The sequence below is a fragment of the Bemisia tabaci genome, chromosome 10 (genome assembly GCF_918797505.1).
Source record: "Bemisia tabaci chromosome 10, PGI_BMITA_v3".
Lineage (NCBI taxonomy): Eukaryota > Metazoa > Arthropoda > Insecta > Hemiptera > Aleyrodidae > Bemisia > Bemisia tabaci.
In genome coordinates, this window is record NC_092802.1 from 33,219,397 (window position 1) to 33,235,648 (window position 16,252).

At 41.0% G+C, this 16,252-nt stretch overlaps 1 protein-coding gene across 5 annotated transcripts in view; it reads left to right on the plus strand.

The window, feature by feature from the left end:
• Window positions 1-16,252, plus strand: part of Glut1 (Glucose transporter 1) — a 204,750-nt gene that overhangs the window by 151,373 nt on the left and 37,125 nt on the right. For 4 of the 5 annotated variants that reach the window (XM_072304974.1, XM_019052167.2, XM_019052175.2 and 1 more), the window contains one exon: window positions 2,767-2,932. The exons of the other annotated variant lie outside the window; for it this stretch is intronic. In XM_072304974.1, the coding sequence (XP_072161075.1) occupies window positions 2,793-2,932 (140 nt within the window). In that variant the 5' untranslated portion in view covers window positions 2,767-2,792. The remainder of the gene's footprint in view (window positions 1-2,766; window positions 2,933-16,252) is intronic. 5 annotated transcript variants of the gene reach the window in all.

The window sequence follows — 16,252 nt, forward strand, 5'->3', positions numbered from 1 at the left end:
CTGAAAACATTTGACGAGAAAACCTACTCTTGATTCCATTGATTTTTCCTTGAATCGAGAGCCAAGCCTCTCAATTTAAGCGGATTTCTTTTTGATCCAAGCATACTTTTGATTGAATCGAGAGTATGTTTTCTTGTCAATTTTTTTAGGAGTCTGAACTCTGAATCCAAGTTTAAATGTCTCTCTTTAAACCCTCAATAATCTTGACATGCAAGTGAATAAAAAAATCTTCAAACACTCTCAATCCGAAGTGTTTTTTCGAATGAAAATTTTGTCTGCAAAAGTTTTTGTACAGTTCATTCAGAATATTGCCGTTGGTGGCCTGTTTCGTTTTTTGCTTCCCATGTCGCTTTTTATCGCTTTGAAATATCTTTGAAAAGGACTAGCTCCTCCGAGTAAAACGTTTTCAAGAGAGGTAATAAAGTTGAATAGGGTTGAAATTGAGTTTTTGACGGAAGACGCGCTGCGCTCTTTAGCGTCCCGAAAAACAAAGCACTCGCTATGCTTGAACGATGCAGCTCTGCCGTGCTAAGGAAAAACGCCGTATGAACATTCGAGAGTTGCCAAATTTCTTTCGATAAAATGTTTATTTTTGAGGAAATCTATGGATATTTCCCTTGCAATTTTCAGGAACTTTAGGTGAAATTGCGAACAAAATTACCTGAAAAATTGGAAGAAAAATATTTATAATTCCCGGAAATTCGTGATTTTCTAAAGGAAATTTGGCAACGCCCGGAGCCGCATACGACGTTTATCCTTAGCACGGCAGGGCTCTAGAGCTATTTTTCAAGAGCGTGTCAGCATTTAAGAGAGATTCCTCTAATTTTAAATCTCTCTTCTATTAAAACTACTAGACCTTCCCAGTCTTTGAACTCCTAGTTATTATATCCTCGTCATGTTACAGGCTGTATAGTCTATTTTGTGATGCAAGTTTTTGTGTGTTTTCGCTTCTTTTTTCAGTCGTATAAATTATCTTTTTTCCGTTTTGAAGGATACAGTTCGGGAAGTTAGGTCCTTTTCATGGATTCAAACTGTATAGCTTAGACCCAAACGACTTTTCACCACTTTTGTCATTTTGAAGAATCAGGGAAGGAAATTTTGATCAGCATCCAACTCAATTCCATACAAACTGGTTTAATGTTCTCAAAACGTTTAGCCACGGTGATCCTTTGGCTCTAAGCTACAATAGGCGCACGGCTGCACACACACACACACGCACCCTGCCGTGCTAAGGAAAAACGCCGTATGAACAACGGAGAGTTGCCAAATTTCCTCCGATAAAATTTTTATGTTTAAGGAGATTTATGAATATTTTCCTTGAAACTTCAAGCGAAATTGTGGACAAAATTATTCGAAAAAATTGAAAGAAAAGTAATAATGAGTATTCTCGAAAATTCGTGTTTCATCTAAAGATATTTGGCAACGCCTGAAGGTTCATACGGTATTTTTCCTTGGCACGGCAGCACAGTAGAGTCTCTAATATCCGCGGTCCGCCCATCCGCGATTCTTATGTACCGGTATGAAGTGTTTTCCTTTCCGTATCCTGACCATGGTTAAACGATAAAAACGTCGAAAAATCCCTCATTGATCATGTAAATTTCTTGCCAAACGATATCTCCTGTCTCAACTGGATTCAAAAAATAACCTTCGGTCACTGTATTGCCGCAAAGCGGACCACTGAAGGCGTAAAGCGAACCCCGCGAGTTAAGCCGCGCAGCAGGCAGGCACCCCTCCAGCTACTCTTAACTGTATAAAGATTCGCAGTTTTCGATCAACTGGTCTGCTTGACCGCGGATAATGGAGAAACTGCGCGAATTTCCGCGAGTGAATTTAGTCAAGTTTTTTATTTGCTTCCAATCTCAACGACGAAAATGTTTGCAAGCCCCCGTAAAAAAATTAGTAGTGAGACACTAGAAATGGATCCTTACGAAGGATTTCAATGATTTGCTTTTGGAAAACAGCACAAAATATGAAAACAAATTGATTTCGACAAACAAGGTCACTGGAAAAAAATGTGGTAGATTTTACCATACTCTCACACAGTGATACAAGTATGGTAATAAACACCACATCTATGATAGCATTTACCATATTGTGTTAAAAATCACCAGAGTTCTGGTGAACACTACTGTAATTCTGGTTATTTTCACTAAATAGTATCACTGTGTAAAAAATCAAGTAGACTCATAGTAAATGCTACCATACATTTTCTTCAGTGGTCCCTTTATATTTATTTTTCCTCTTTGTCTCTATAGCTTTGTCTATCAATCTATCAATTTCAACAATCAGCCCGCTGGTCGAAAAATTTGACCCAATCCTTCTCGCGGGAATTCGTTCTTTGTGTTTAGCCCTGCATAGACGATCAAATTCCGATCAAAGTAAACATGCTGATGGCTGGTGGTCACCATCTACCCTCAAATTTTGACGGGCCGCACTTTTTTGTTCAAAGTAAGATCAGACCGGAGTACCACCATTCATCATTTCCAGCCACAGGAAACATTTCTGCCAAGTTTTCATTTTAAAATGAAGCAAATTAATGAGTTTCAGACTGATGACTCCCGACACTTTGATGCTACTTTGATCGGAATTGGTTCGGGAATTTGATCGTCTATGCAGGCCTTTTTTAATTGTCAGCTGTAGTTGTTCTAGTTGAGCATGGTGAATTTCGATTGATGGTTGATTTGTTTTTCGGTGTTGTGCAATGTGCATGCGTGAGTGGTGGCGGGACGCGGTGGTGACGTTGCGGGGGCGTTGGTGCTGTTGCAGGTGGCTGCTGCTCAGCCGTTGCAGGGATGGCAGGAGGGCCGCGCGGGTCTATGAGAGTGTCTGACATCCGGAGACCGGCCCAGCTGAATGGAGAGGTCCAGCTGACGAGTAATGCGACGAAGGCGCCGGAGGATGACGAAGCCACTCTCAGAGAGCTCCTTGTAAGGTAGGCAACCACCTAAGCATCATTCATAGTCGAAATATAAGTGGTCAAAACTGCCGTGATAGCGAAGAGAGCTGTAAGTGCAAAAATGAAGTTTTGAGAAAACAGGCTCAGAAGCTTCTGACCGGAAAATTTTATTGAAGGAAGCCTCCGTTCCTTGTCAAATTGCCACTAAATGTCCGAAAGACTCCTAGAAATCGGTTTGTGTGATTAAAAATAGACTGATTTTATTTCAATAACATAAAAAAGGCATTGTTCATTTTCATGCTAGGTTATTGTTAGGCAAGACAGCCGTAAGTGCTATCTTCTGTATGCTTTCATGGTTGCGTTTTGGACACACAACAAACGGATTTTCAAGTTAGAAATTGTCAGAAGAGGGCGGCACTTTACTTGAAAGCACTGTTTTCATTGACTCTCTGGAGAAACAGTGTCACTTACTGATGTCTTGCCTAAAACTACGTAATTTTTTGCGCACTTACGGCTTTTTCATATGTCTCGTTTTGATATAATTAAGATGAATTTCGCTGATTTAGCAATTTCAGTGATTTCATCTAAAATAATTTAGATGAATTTTGAAGGAAACTCGATTTCGAAAATGTGACACTTACTGCTCTCTTCACTATCACGGCAGAAAAGGGCACGGTGTCTACTGGTCCGAGAAGTCTGAAAATACACGGTGTCTACTGTACGGAAAAAGTACGGATACACCAAAATGACACAGATTTCGGGAGGTCAGTACGGAAGCACGGAAAAGGTACGGCCACTCTCAGAGAGCTCCTTGTAAGGTAGGCAACCATATAAGCTTCACTCCTAGTCCAAACACAAGGGATTCAAATAGAAAACAAGAACCGTAACTAATATGGGTCAGTTGTGGTTGTTTTCAAAACGTGAAGTATGCAACTTCCGAAACGCGTTTTCAATAGCTGATTCTTCGACCACGCCAAAAATAACACAAGTCTAAACAACAACATAATGTTCTTCGATACAGGAACCACACTTTCAACTTCGACTTCAGTCTCACAAGAAACATATTTCACCGCAAGGATCTCAATGTAACGATGCTGAGTCCGAATCTTCCTCGAAAACGCGAGACGAAACGTAACGCGAAATCGTCGCCCCTCTGACGTAAGCGCGTATCTCAGTTCCCACGCGAGCCTTGTTTTACAAATAGCTCCATCAGTGGCGTGAATTGCGATGTATCGATTGTTATGCCATTTAAACCTATGGTAAAGAATCGATTATCAAGATGTTCGCTGCGACCACCCTGTTTATCGATCCTTTTCTATAGGTTTAAATGGCATAACAATCGATATATCGCTAATCACTCCATGTTTTCGGGGGCTCATGTGGCAATCGAGATACGCTCTCGCGCCAGAGGAGCGACGAAATGTTTGTTTCAAAAGCGGGGGCGGGAACGCGAAAGGGGTGGCACTCAATTAAATTGAGATTCTGTCGGAAGTTTGAAAATATCATTTATCTAACACGATTTTACGCAACTTTCGTGCTTCTGCCCCCCCCCCCTCCCCTTCCTTTCACTCAGGAGAGAACTTGTGTGTTCAGAATTATTGAATTCTCAAAACAGACATTTACCAAACTCTTTCGTTGTTCAAATAAAGGAGAATCTGGGATCATAACACGCTCTTTTAAACTTTTTTGACGTGTAGACTCCTCGAAAACGTGTGTATCCAACGGTCGTTCTCAGGTTACTTCAAGATTTTTAATGTTATGATGTTGAAAGTACACAGAGAGAAACAACACAAAAAATTGGTTGGTACGGAAAGTGAAACACAAAAAAACCCCAGCCTTCGACATTTTTAAGAGAAAATGCTAGTTTGCTAGTTTAGTGTAGTAGTGCGGAGGCTAGTTTTCTCGAAGAAATACAAAAAACGTCGTTCTTACTCAAAATATGGTGTCCATTGAATCACCCTAACACGTAAAAACAAACTGGCGTTCTGATCTGGATTCCCTACCACTGGTAGGCTACCAGAGTGTTACCAGAGTTGTCACAGTAAAGGAATACCGGGAAATGTCAGAGAATTTCAAAGTCAGGGAAACCTGAAAATGTCAGGGAAAATGATGAAATTGTCAGAGGAAAATCGTTAAGTCACCTTTATTTGGTTTCTAGATGAGCTTTACACAGAGAAAAAAACTTCGTGCGTGGGACCCGAAGTTTAGGTCATATGGATCTCTGAAGTTTTCGGATTCAGCATCTGAACACTTTAGGTCTAGCTGTCGAGGTTCGGATCACACATCTGAAGTACTTCGGTTTTCACATCCGAAAAACTTCGGTTCTCACATCTGAAGTACTTCAGATGCAAGAACTGAAGTTTCAGATGTGTGATCCGAACCTCGACAGCTAGACCTAAAAAGTTCAGATGCTCAATCCGAAAACTTCAGAGATCCATATGACCTAAATTTCGGGTCCCACGCACGAGGTTTCTTTCTCCGTGTACGTTTCGAACAACAAATTTTGCCGGAAAACTATTTTGAATTATGTCCTTCTATCCATACAGTATAACCTCAATTGTAAGCATTGGCGGATCCAGCAAATCGGCAACATTGTCTTCTCTCCATTTAAACCTGTGGAAATGTATCGATTCTTCAAGGGGCCAGGTGCTCCGACAAGAATCGATTATTTAGCATAGATTTAAATGGAGGAAACTCGGTGTTGTCAAATTGATGGATCCGCTTCTGATTGTAAGAGAATCTTAGCAAGATGCGTCAGAGAAATTCATTTTCTAAATTCTGTGGCAACCTTGCGTTACGTATTTTATGAACGGTCCCAAAAGTCACAAAGCTTTCTCAGCGATTTTGTCGGTTAGTTTTTGACTTTGCGGAGAGTTCCTCTTCGAGTGATCAGACAGAAGGAAAACTCAAAATCGCAAGGAAAGTTCCCTTCGAACATGGAGTTTGCAGACCCTGACAAAATATTTCCCGATCTGGTGGCCGCGCAACTAACCCGCCGACGCTACGTGTGGAATAGGAAGTTAAGCCGTCTGGTAGCTCGTCGGCACGTCTACCGTGTCTAATAAAAACCGATTAAGTCGCGTGGGAAAACACATAGGGATGAGCGGTTTTTGCTCTCGTCTGCTTCCTGGAACGAAGCCTCGAAGTTTAATCTTCGAAAATCCGCGCCAAGAACAAGTTCGCCTCGTCCCCAATTTTTCCTTCAACTTTTCGCCGAAGCATTGTTCGAGCCCGTCGCTATCGCGTCGAGTCGACTAACCACCCCCTCCCCCTCCCCCGCCCCCACTCGGTCCAGAACTGTGCATTTAAACAAGTGGAACTACATCCGCCACCCCCGAACCCACGCTCTCGCCTACCGATACAGGGTGCTCCAAAGTGGGTCGCATTAGCTTCGAAACCAGCTCCTATAGCTGCATAGAGAATGAAAGTCGTTGGTTTCCAAGGGTCGTAGACGGCCGCCACCAGTGTTCGAAACTCACAGGCGCCAACGCGCCAAATGCGCCTAAAAAATCGGCCAGAATATTTCGGGATACTAGTTTCAGTCCGCAGATAAGTCACCGAAGGATGTTCAATGTTGTTGAATGAACAGTTATTGGAGAAGATACACTGGAAAAAAAAACGAATTGGATCTAGAGTCCAGACTCTGGAAAATATTGACAAGAAAAAATACTCTTGATTCAATCAGATTTAAGCTTGAATCAAAAGGAAATCCGCTCAAATTAAGAGGCTTGGTTCTTGATTTAAGCTTAAATCTGATTGAATGAAGAGTATTTTTTCTTGTCCATGTTTTTAAGAGTCTGGACTCTAGATCTAATGTTTTTTTGTCCAGTTTATGACGAAATGATCTACTCTGCTAAAATACATGTGTGTATATGGGAAATACCGCCAGATGACGTCAGGCGGTGCATTTTCTCACTTCTAAATCTATTTTTATACTATTTCCCATATCAGAAAATAATTGTAAAAAATACTGTGAAATCAGCTTTTTAAGCACTTTCAGATGAGACAATAAAACATTTGCATGCAAATTCTCCATTTTTCCGTTCATGACCACACTTTTTGGATACCCTGTACAGTACACACCCCTCCTCAACCCTACGTCTCTACACCCCCGCGCTCGAACTCCCCCCCCCCCCACCCGGTCAGGATATGCGGTTGTCGCAAGGACGGTGACGGGAGGGGCGGGGAAGGGGAGGAAGTTGACGTGTTGTCGTGAATATTCATTGCCAGGAATCGAAGAGGGTATGATCCCGTGTTTAAACTCCGGATTGAGGGTCTCTCGGGTCACCGGCACCGGCTGAAGCGGGGGGCGGTGGAGGGGGGGGGGGGGGGGGCTCGAGGCTCGAGCCAATCATGATTAAATCAAACTCATAAGCGGCGCCCGCTTCGATTTATTCATGAGCGCTTTTTGCTCGACTTCAACTTCGGAGTGGGCCAATCCGAGGCTCGGAAAGTTCCGCCGCCGGATTCGCCGCTCGAGCCAAGGCAAGCGCGCTTCCCCTTGGAAATGGAGTTCCTGAAAAGGTGGGGTTTCTGGATTTCCACAATATTTCAGTCGAACTTCGTTCTTTCTGAGAGGCAAAAACGTTTCTACAGGGTGTCTACGAGTCCGGAATTTTTCCGAAAGTCCGGAAATAGTACTGATTTTTCAAGAGCGGTCCGAAAGTACTGAAAAAGTGCTGAAATTCCACAAGACGCTGGTTTGGAATTTTTCTCATGTTTTTGTCATTTTTGTCGCAATTTGAGCAGGGAATGCGAATTTTTGAAAAATTCTAAATTTCGTCAAATTGAGATACAGAAAAAGTATACTGAATTTTTCTGTTGAGGAGGTACTGAAATAATCGGGAATGAACTGAAAAAGTACTCCCATGGTAAATGAGAGAGGGAACGGAGATAGGAATTTGGGACTGGGTTGATCAAAGATTACAGAAAACGTCCGATTTGTGTAATCTTTATTCCCGTTTGTGACATCCATAAGCCGTATTGTCTCAACTCTCTCTGTAAAGGGACTCTTTGTAGCATAGGCGGGTGACGTCATTAGCCGATAGCGCGATATCTCGGTCAATATTGAACGCAAAAAGTTGCTGCTAAGACAGATCGTATCATTTTTAGCGAATCTACAAGAATCAATAATCAAAACACGATTCTGGGGCCAGCGCAATTGACCCATTTTCAATTTTCTCCTCTTTTCTTGTTCTATGCACCCCCCTTTGCGCTATCTCGCCATTTTCAGAATAAGGGATGGGCCGCGAGAAGCGAGGAAGCGCGGTCGGTGGTTCGGAACTTTTTGCACCCTTTCATTACCTCAAATTAAAAGAGTCCATTAACAGTTCGCGGCCTAGAAAGTTTCGACCGCGAGGTGGTCATCGGGGAAGGGGCTTCGCTTCATACTTGTACGTATTTCTGCCAAACGGAACTGTGTGCATTAAAACATGAGCCCTGAGACCCATATGAATATATGCATAGCGGGGCTCACGTCATGAAACACATAGCTCCGTTTGGCAGAAATACGTCCACTTGATACCAAGCATGAAATCTCATTTCAGTGAATAACATCATCAATGAACTAGATGCAACGATTCTGAACCATGGTAGAAGTGTGCATCGTAATTTAATTGCATATAGCCCAAAACTACGCGTACTTCAAAGACCGTGTCAATAACTGAGGAACTTTTTCGTTGAAAAAAGTATCTATGGTCGTGGTGAACTCGTATTCTATGAGCGGACCAACGGCCAATCATTGAAATTTATAGACAAAGCTATAGAGAAAAAAGACAAAATGGATATGGAAAGATCCTATTAGTTAGAACGGGTTGTTTGAATGGACCAAGGAGGTAGGTAAATAGACTAACTAACGGCAACGCGCATTGGCGCCTTCAAACCTAAGTGGATACTTCAAGCATTGTGCAATGCGTGAAGTATCCACTTAGGTTTGTAGTCGCCAGTGAGCCTCTCGCGCTGGCAGCACGCCGCTTCGCTCTCTTAGGCTTTAATAATTATACTCGCATAGTCAGCGTTTTATAACTCAGGATTTTGAAATGTTAGCACACTCTGCATTGATTATTCTCATTTAAATTGATGGGGAAAAAGTATGTATCAATTTATCAAAGGAGAATAATAATATAATGTGTGTTTTTTTAAATATTGGTGGTTCCGTGTCAAATTTAATGATTTCCAGAGCACTTTAATTTTTTCTTTTACATTTTGTGCTTTTATTGTGCTGCAGCGAGGTGTACGCGCAACAAAACGCTCAAAATTTGACGTATTTGACTCTAAAAGATCGATGTGCAAACGGGTTAAAACTAAAGATTGCGTGCTTCTTGGTTTTTTCCCCTCTTTTATTCATTTTTGCAGTTTCTGTCGGCACAACTGCAGCTCATTGAGATTAATGTCGCTTGGGAAAGGTTTTACAAATGTTTGTCTCGTTTCAAAAATATAAATGTTTTCAAAATGAAGTAATAATTTCGTAAATAAAAAATAAAAAAAAAGTACCTATACATACTTAAGGTATATTGTACATTAAATATTTTAAGGATAGAAATAAAACCAAATATCCACCAATGACAATTTAAAAAGATGATTCAAAAGGAGAAAGTAATGAATTTCATTTAGAAAATGAGCAACCATAACAACACCTCCTTCTCTCTCAATTTCTCATTTCCATATTGTCAATATAATTTTACGTACCGACTAAAATATAACGCTTGGACCAAGTCACTGTTGCTTATTTTATGTGTGGGCGTAAAGTACTGGACAAAAAAGGTGCGCGGAAAAAAATCGTTGACAAAATGTCCTGAAACCAAAAATGGAACTAATATAGAAAAGAAAACGATAAGAAGAAAGCTTAAATAAATCAAAAGTCAAAACTCAGGTGGCACAGGGCTGTCTAAGAGGGAGGTACGACGACCCAAGGAGCATGTAGGGAGAGTATTGTCATCTCAATCCTTTTACCACAGAGAAAGTTTGCCGCTCTCTGATTGGTTGGCGAGTCTTAGGCTTTATTATTAGCCCCTCCTTTTCTAGTTTTGGACCAAGGTAAAGAAACTAAATGCCGTCCAGATTGGCCTGATGGTTAGCACGTCTGATTTTGGGTCAATAGGTCCTGGGATCGAATCCTGATGCAGTAGTGTCACATTTTCACGGAACTGACGAGCGGATCTGCAGAATCAGGGAGTCAATCCCTGAAAATTTGAAATTCCTGGAGCATGGATGTGCCAACTCTGGAATATCATTCACATATGTTCGTAGATGGCTGTAGATTCCTAATCCAATTAATCCTCTCAACATAATAAAATAAAGGAACATAAGCCGAATAAATTGCAAAAAAAAAGAATACGGCAACAGAGTTCTATGCATAGTATGGATTTTCTTATCTCTAATCGCTGAATTGGGTTCTGAAGCAACTTTAATGGATATTTCAGCCAGAAATTACATTTTTTGTGTGATCATCATTCATTTATCACTAGATAACACGTATTCCTCTTGATCAGGTTTGTTTACATTGGTCGACAAGAGCCCCATGGGAAGCCCAAAGCTGATGACTCAATCAGAGAGCAGCACTCATATGGCAATACTCTCCTTACACAGGTACTTAATGTCAAATAGCGTCATCGTCGTCTTTGTAGTAGATAATGAATGTATTTACAAGTAAACTAGTAGTAAGTAGGAGTAAATTTTGATTTTTAAGGCCCTCCTTAAGGCTTTCAAAGTCACGTACATCCTTATCTGTTGAAAAATTGTTGGACGGGCCTTCGAAAATTCCCGAACGTTCTTTATCCCGCCGAGGAAACCTTTGCAAATAGTCCTGTTAAGTCCTTAAAGTGCTCATTTTTCCTGCGAACAGTTGTCATTGATTATCTCCTCGCCTGAAAAAGAAACTGAAGAGAATTGGAGGTAAAGTCAGTGATTTTTTTAGAAATGTTGACGGCCGTAATTTTGAGAGGATGCATTTATGAAAAAATAATTTAAAGGTGCACCACTGACTCGTCCTATTCCTGAAAATCTAGTCACCGCGTATATATTCGAGGGATATTCAAAAAGTAGGACGCTGACAATTATTCAAAAAGTCAGGCACAAATTAAGTCCGTCTAAATACAGCGATCATAGCAGATAGACTTGTTTTGCCTGAATGCATTCGTCTTGATCTCAAATCGTTCATCGACGTTTTTGGATGGTTCCATACTCAAAATTCTGTTATTTTTGTGTATATTCCTGTGTGCAACAGACGGGTTGAAGTCGTCGTGTACGGAGATCCATCCGATTTTCTGGCGCACAAGACAGTTACGACCGGCGCGGCGGCGTTTAAAATCTTTGGATTTATGAATCTTTCCCGGGGACTAATTGATAGTTAAATAATCTCGAGCACCGTGAGACTAATTGCTCGTGTTAAGCGCGACTAATGATTTTTCTCACGCTCATGTTGCCAAGTTTACTCTCTGCCGAATAAACGTGTCCCTGCTTCCGCGTATTTAGGTCGCACCGGTTGTATCTGTACATGGCATGTGAATAATGGGCTTGTTCCGCCGTGCTAAGGAAGAGTACCCTGTTTAGTGGTCCAGCAAAGCGTGTATTATCGACTACCGATATTTCCTCATTTAAAACTGTGGAGAAGGATCGATAAGTAAAGGACACATTATGATCGATCATTTTTCATAGGTTTAAATGGCAAATAAAATGTGCGAATAAAATCGATCGTTTGAGGGTCTTCTCGATTTGGAACCTGTTGAGAACTGATTCTTTTTAAAATGCTATCTGGTAGCACCGCTGACTGCTGAGACTCTTCCAAGTGAAATAATGGCGACCGAAAGAATTCTTGTCATTGATGGAACGAATCGCGAAGCCCCAATTCCTCAGCTCTCGGAACTCGGGAGTGCCAGCTTTTAAGCTTCCGTCGAGCGCGGTGTCACGCGGAACTTATCAAAAAATAAATAATAATCGTTCATTAAAATTTTAATTGCGCTCGAACCAAAAGCGGCACCCCTCCCATCTCGCCTTAAGCTACGTTTCGACCGGGACACGCTTTTTATATTGCCTTACTATACTGCTGTGCTAAGGAAAAACGCCGTATGATTATTCGAATGTTGCCAAATTTCCCCGAATAAAACATACATTTTTGAGGAAAGTTATGCATATTCGTCCTTGAAATTTTCAGATTTTTGAGATTAAATTGTGAACAAAATTATCTGAAAAATTTGCGGAAAAATATTTACAAGTTTACAAGAAAATTCGTATTTTATCAAAGGAAATTTGGTAATGCCTGAAGGTTTATACGGCGTTCTTCCTTAGCACGGCAGTTTAGAATATTGACCCACAATAGTCACAAAGGGACACGCTTCTTATATTGCCTTACTATACTGCCGTGCCAAGGGAAAACGCCGTATGAACATTCGAATGTTGCCAAATTTCCCCGAATAAAACATACATTTTTGAGGAAAGTTATGCATATTTGTCCTTGAAATTTTCAGATACTTGAGATTAAATTGTGAAAAAAATTGTCTGAAAAATTTGATAAAAGATTTTCACAATTTTCTCGGTCAATTCGGTTTTTCTTGAAGGAAGTACGGCAACGCCTGAAGGTTCTTATGGCGTTCCTCCTTAGTACGGCAGTATAGAATATTGACCCACGAGAGTCGAAAAGATTTGCAGAACATAGTTAAGTACGTAATAAATACAGTGAAGGCAGTGGTGTGGGGTGCTTTGCGATATATCGATTGATCTGCCGTTTAAACCTATGGAAAAGGATCGATAGTAAAGATGTTCGCAACGAACACCTTAATAATCGACTCTTTTTATGCCTTTACTCTATTTATTACGTACTTAACTATGTTCTGCAAATCTTTTCGACTATCGTGGGTCAGTATTTTATACTGCCGTGCTAAGGAAGAACGCCGTTAGAACTTTCAGGCGTTAGCGTACTTCCTTCAAGAAAAACCGAATTTACCGAGAAAATTGTGAAAATGTTTCATCAAATTTTTCGGACAATTTTGTACACAATTTAATCTCAAATATTTAAAAATTTCAAGGACAAATATGCAAAACTTTCCTCAAAAAAGTATGTTTTATTCGGGGAAATTTGGCAACATTCGAATGTTCATACGGCGCTTTTCCTTAGCGCGGCAGTATAGTAAGGCAATATAAAAAGCGTGTCCCGGTCGAAACGTAGCTTAATAATCGATTCTTTTTATGGCTTCAAATGGGGAAATGCATTGAATACGAGCCACAAAGGTTTAACTTGATCTTCCTAGAATTGCGGATTTTTGCGCACTTAGCCGTATATAAGTAAAAGGAATATGTGATTCAACTTCACAAAAAAGTATGAGGTCGAAACAAAGTTCACTTCGAAAAGGTTACTTTACGCGGAAAGAGGTCTGCGTTTATTTTTCGGGACGGCCTCTTGAAATGAAATTGAAATATCTCGGTTCCAGAGCGGTATAACTCGGAGTTTGCCAATCCATCTAATGGATGTCATTTACAGAGCCGGGCCAAAAGCCCTAGAGAACTTGAGTCAAAGTTAGGATCGAGTGATTCTGAATATTTTCAAGAGCTCGTCAAGAGCCAAACTCCTCTCGGTGCAGGGCCGGAATCTGAGGCAAGAGGATCAAGAAAGTGCTTTGAAATGCGAGCCTCAGTTCTTCCGTGCTAAGGGAAAACGCCGTATGAGCCTTCAGACGTTGCCAAGTTTCCTCCGATAAAAACCGAATCTACCGGGAAAATTGCGAATATTATTTTCTAAAATATTCAGACAATTTTAAACGCAATTTAATTCAAAATATCTGAAAATTCTAAGGAAAAATATGCATGAATGTTGTCAAAAATACATGTTTTATCAAGGGAAATTTGGCAACTCTCGAATGTTCATACGGCGTTTTTCCTTAGCACGGCAGAGTTCTTCCGTGCTAAGGGAAAACGCCGTATGAGCATTCGAATGTTGTCAAATTTCATCTCAGAAAATAATTATTCACGAAGTAAGTTATGAATATTTTTCCTCGAAATGTTCAGGCATTTTACATCAAATTACTCACAAAGTTTTCTGAGAAATCTGTAGAAAAATATCTGTAAATTTTCCTGAAAATTCGTAATTTGTCAAAAGAAATTTCGCAACGTCTCAAGGCTCGTACGGAGTTCTTACTTAGCACGGTAGAGTTGTTTCTACCGCACAGCTACATGGATGTTGAACCCCAGTTTCTTGTTGTGCTTTGCACTAAATCGATTGATATGCCATAAAAACCTGTAGGGTTTCAGGACATTACGTCAACGATTTTTTGTCCACGCACCTGTCTTGTCCAGTACCTAGTTTACATCCATGCGTAAAATAAGTAACAGTGACTTGGTTCAAGCATTACATTTAAGTCCGATTTTAAAATTATATCGACAATATCGAAATGAGAAAATTGAAAGAGAAGGAGGTGTTGTTATGGTAATTCATTTTTTAAATGGACGTATTTATACGAAAGGGAACTAAGCGCCAAATTTCCAAATTTCAGTTTTTAACGGATCTGGATTCTCCATGTAATAGGCTGCTCTCACACGTAAATATGCCCCCAAAATACTAATTTCATCCCCTGGAATCAGCCCCTGAAAAATCGCAAAACAGGGAATCAGCGATTACGAATAAAATCAAAAGGAACTATGTGTAATTCCCTTTGATTTAATGCGCTAACCCGGATTCCGAATTAAATCAAAAGGCGCTATCTCCACTTGAATCACTTGATTGGCGCGCGCGCGGCGAAGCTTGGTGGAAACTTGGTGAAATTTAGTACCGGGGGGTATTTTTGGACGGGAAACTCGAATTTCGGGTCAAATTTTGAAAATTCAGAAATCCAAGATGGCGGACATGGCCTAAAATGCTATCTCGGCCCCTATCCAGCCGATCTTGGTGAAACTCGGTATCAGGGGGTATTTTCGGACGGGAAATTCGAATTTCGGGTCAAATTTTGAAAATTCAGAAATCCAAGATGGCGGACATGGCCTAAAATGCTATCTCGGCCCCTATCCAGCTGATCTTGGTGAAACTCGGTATCAGGGGGTATTTTCGGACGGGAAATTCGAATTTCGGGTCAAATTTTGAAAATTCAGAAATCCAAGATGGCGGACATGGCCTAAAATGCTATCTCGGCCCCTATCCAGCTGATCTTGGTGAAACTTGGTATCAGGGGGTATTTTCGGACGGGAAACTCGAATTTCGGGTCAAATTTTGAAAATTCAGAAATCCAAGATGGCGGACATGGCCTAAAATGCTATCTCGGCCCCTATCCAGCCGATCTTGGTGAAACTTGGTATCAGGGGGTATTTTCGGACGGGAAACTCGAATTTCGGGTCAAATTTTGAAAATTCAGAAATCCAAGATGGCGGACATGGCCTAAAATGCTATCTCGGCCCCTATCCAGCCGATCTTGGTGAAACTTGGTATCAGGGGGTATTTTCGGACGGGAAACTTGAATTTCGGGTCAAATTTTAAAATTTCATAAATTCAAGATGGCGGATGTGGCCTAAAATGTTATCTCCTATTTAAACGCGCATCGCCAAAAAATCCCAGATGTCGTCCCCTGAGTGACGGTCACATATCGACCGTGCGTTCCCTCTGGCTCGATCGATGTCAGTGTGCACTGACATGGACAAGGGGCTTTTAACGAGCGAACAAATTAACGAACCCATCGGAATCACTTAATTTTCATTAAAATCACTGTTAGGTACTTTATTGGAATCGGAACAGTATTTAGAAATTCATGAGTATTAAGAGCGCGCTGGAAGGATTACGTGGTCAAAAGCGTGACCGTCACCTAGGGGTTCGTCAGGCCCCATCTTGACTTCCTCGGAGACGCGAGTTTAAATGGGAGCTCAGAATACGCAACTTCGAACTTGTTTTCCGTGGGATAATAATGTTTCAAAAAATCGGAGAAAATTCCAGCGAACTGTGCGTACTCAATCCTCCAAAAAAATGCAAAAATTAAAAATTACTGAATAACCTCATTGTTAAAATTTTAAACTCCGATATGGCGGATGTGGCCTTCAACAATAGCTCAATGCCTGAATCGTTTGTGTGAAGTTCGGTATTAGGGGCTCAAAATGACAACAGAAACTGTTTTATTTAGATACGAAAATTTTAACATAGGTAATCAGCACATGAAGGGAATTCACGATCCGACGCTGCTAGGTAAACCACGCACCTCGACGAGGCGGTGTATTGTGAACGTACACGGAGAAAAAAACTTCGTGCGTGGGACCCGAAGTTATAGGTCATATGGATCTGTGAAGTTTTCGGATTGAGCATCTGAACACTTTCGGTCCAGCTGCTGAGGTTTTGATCACACATCTGAAACTTCAGTTCTTACATCTAAAGTACTTCGGTTTTCACAT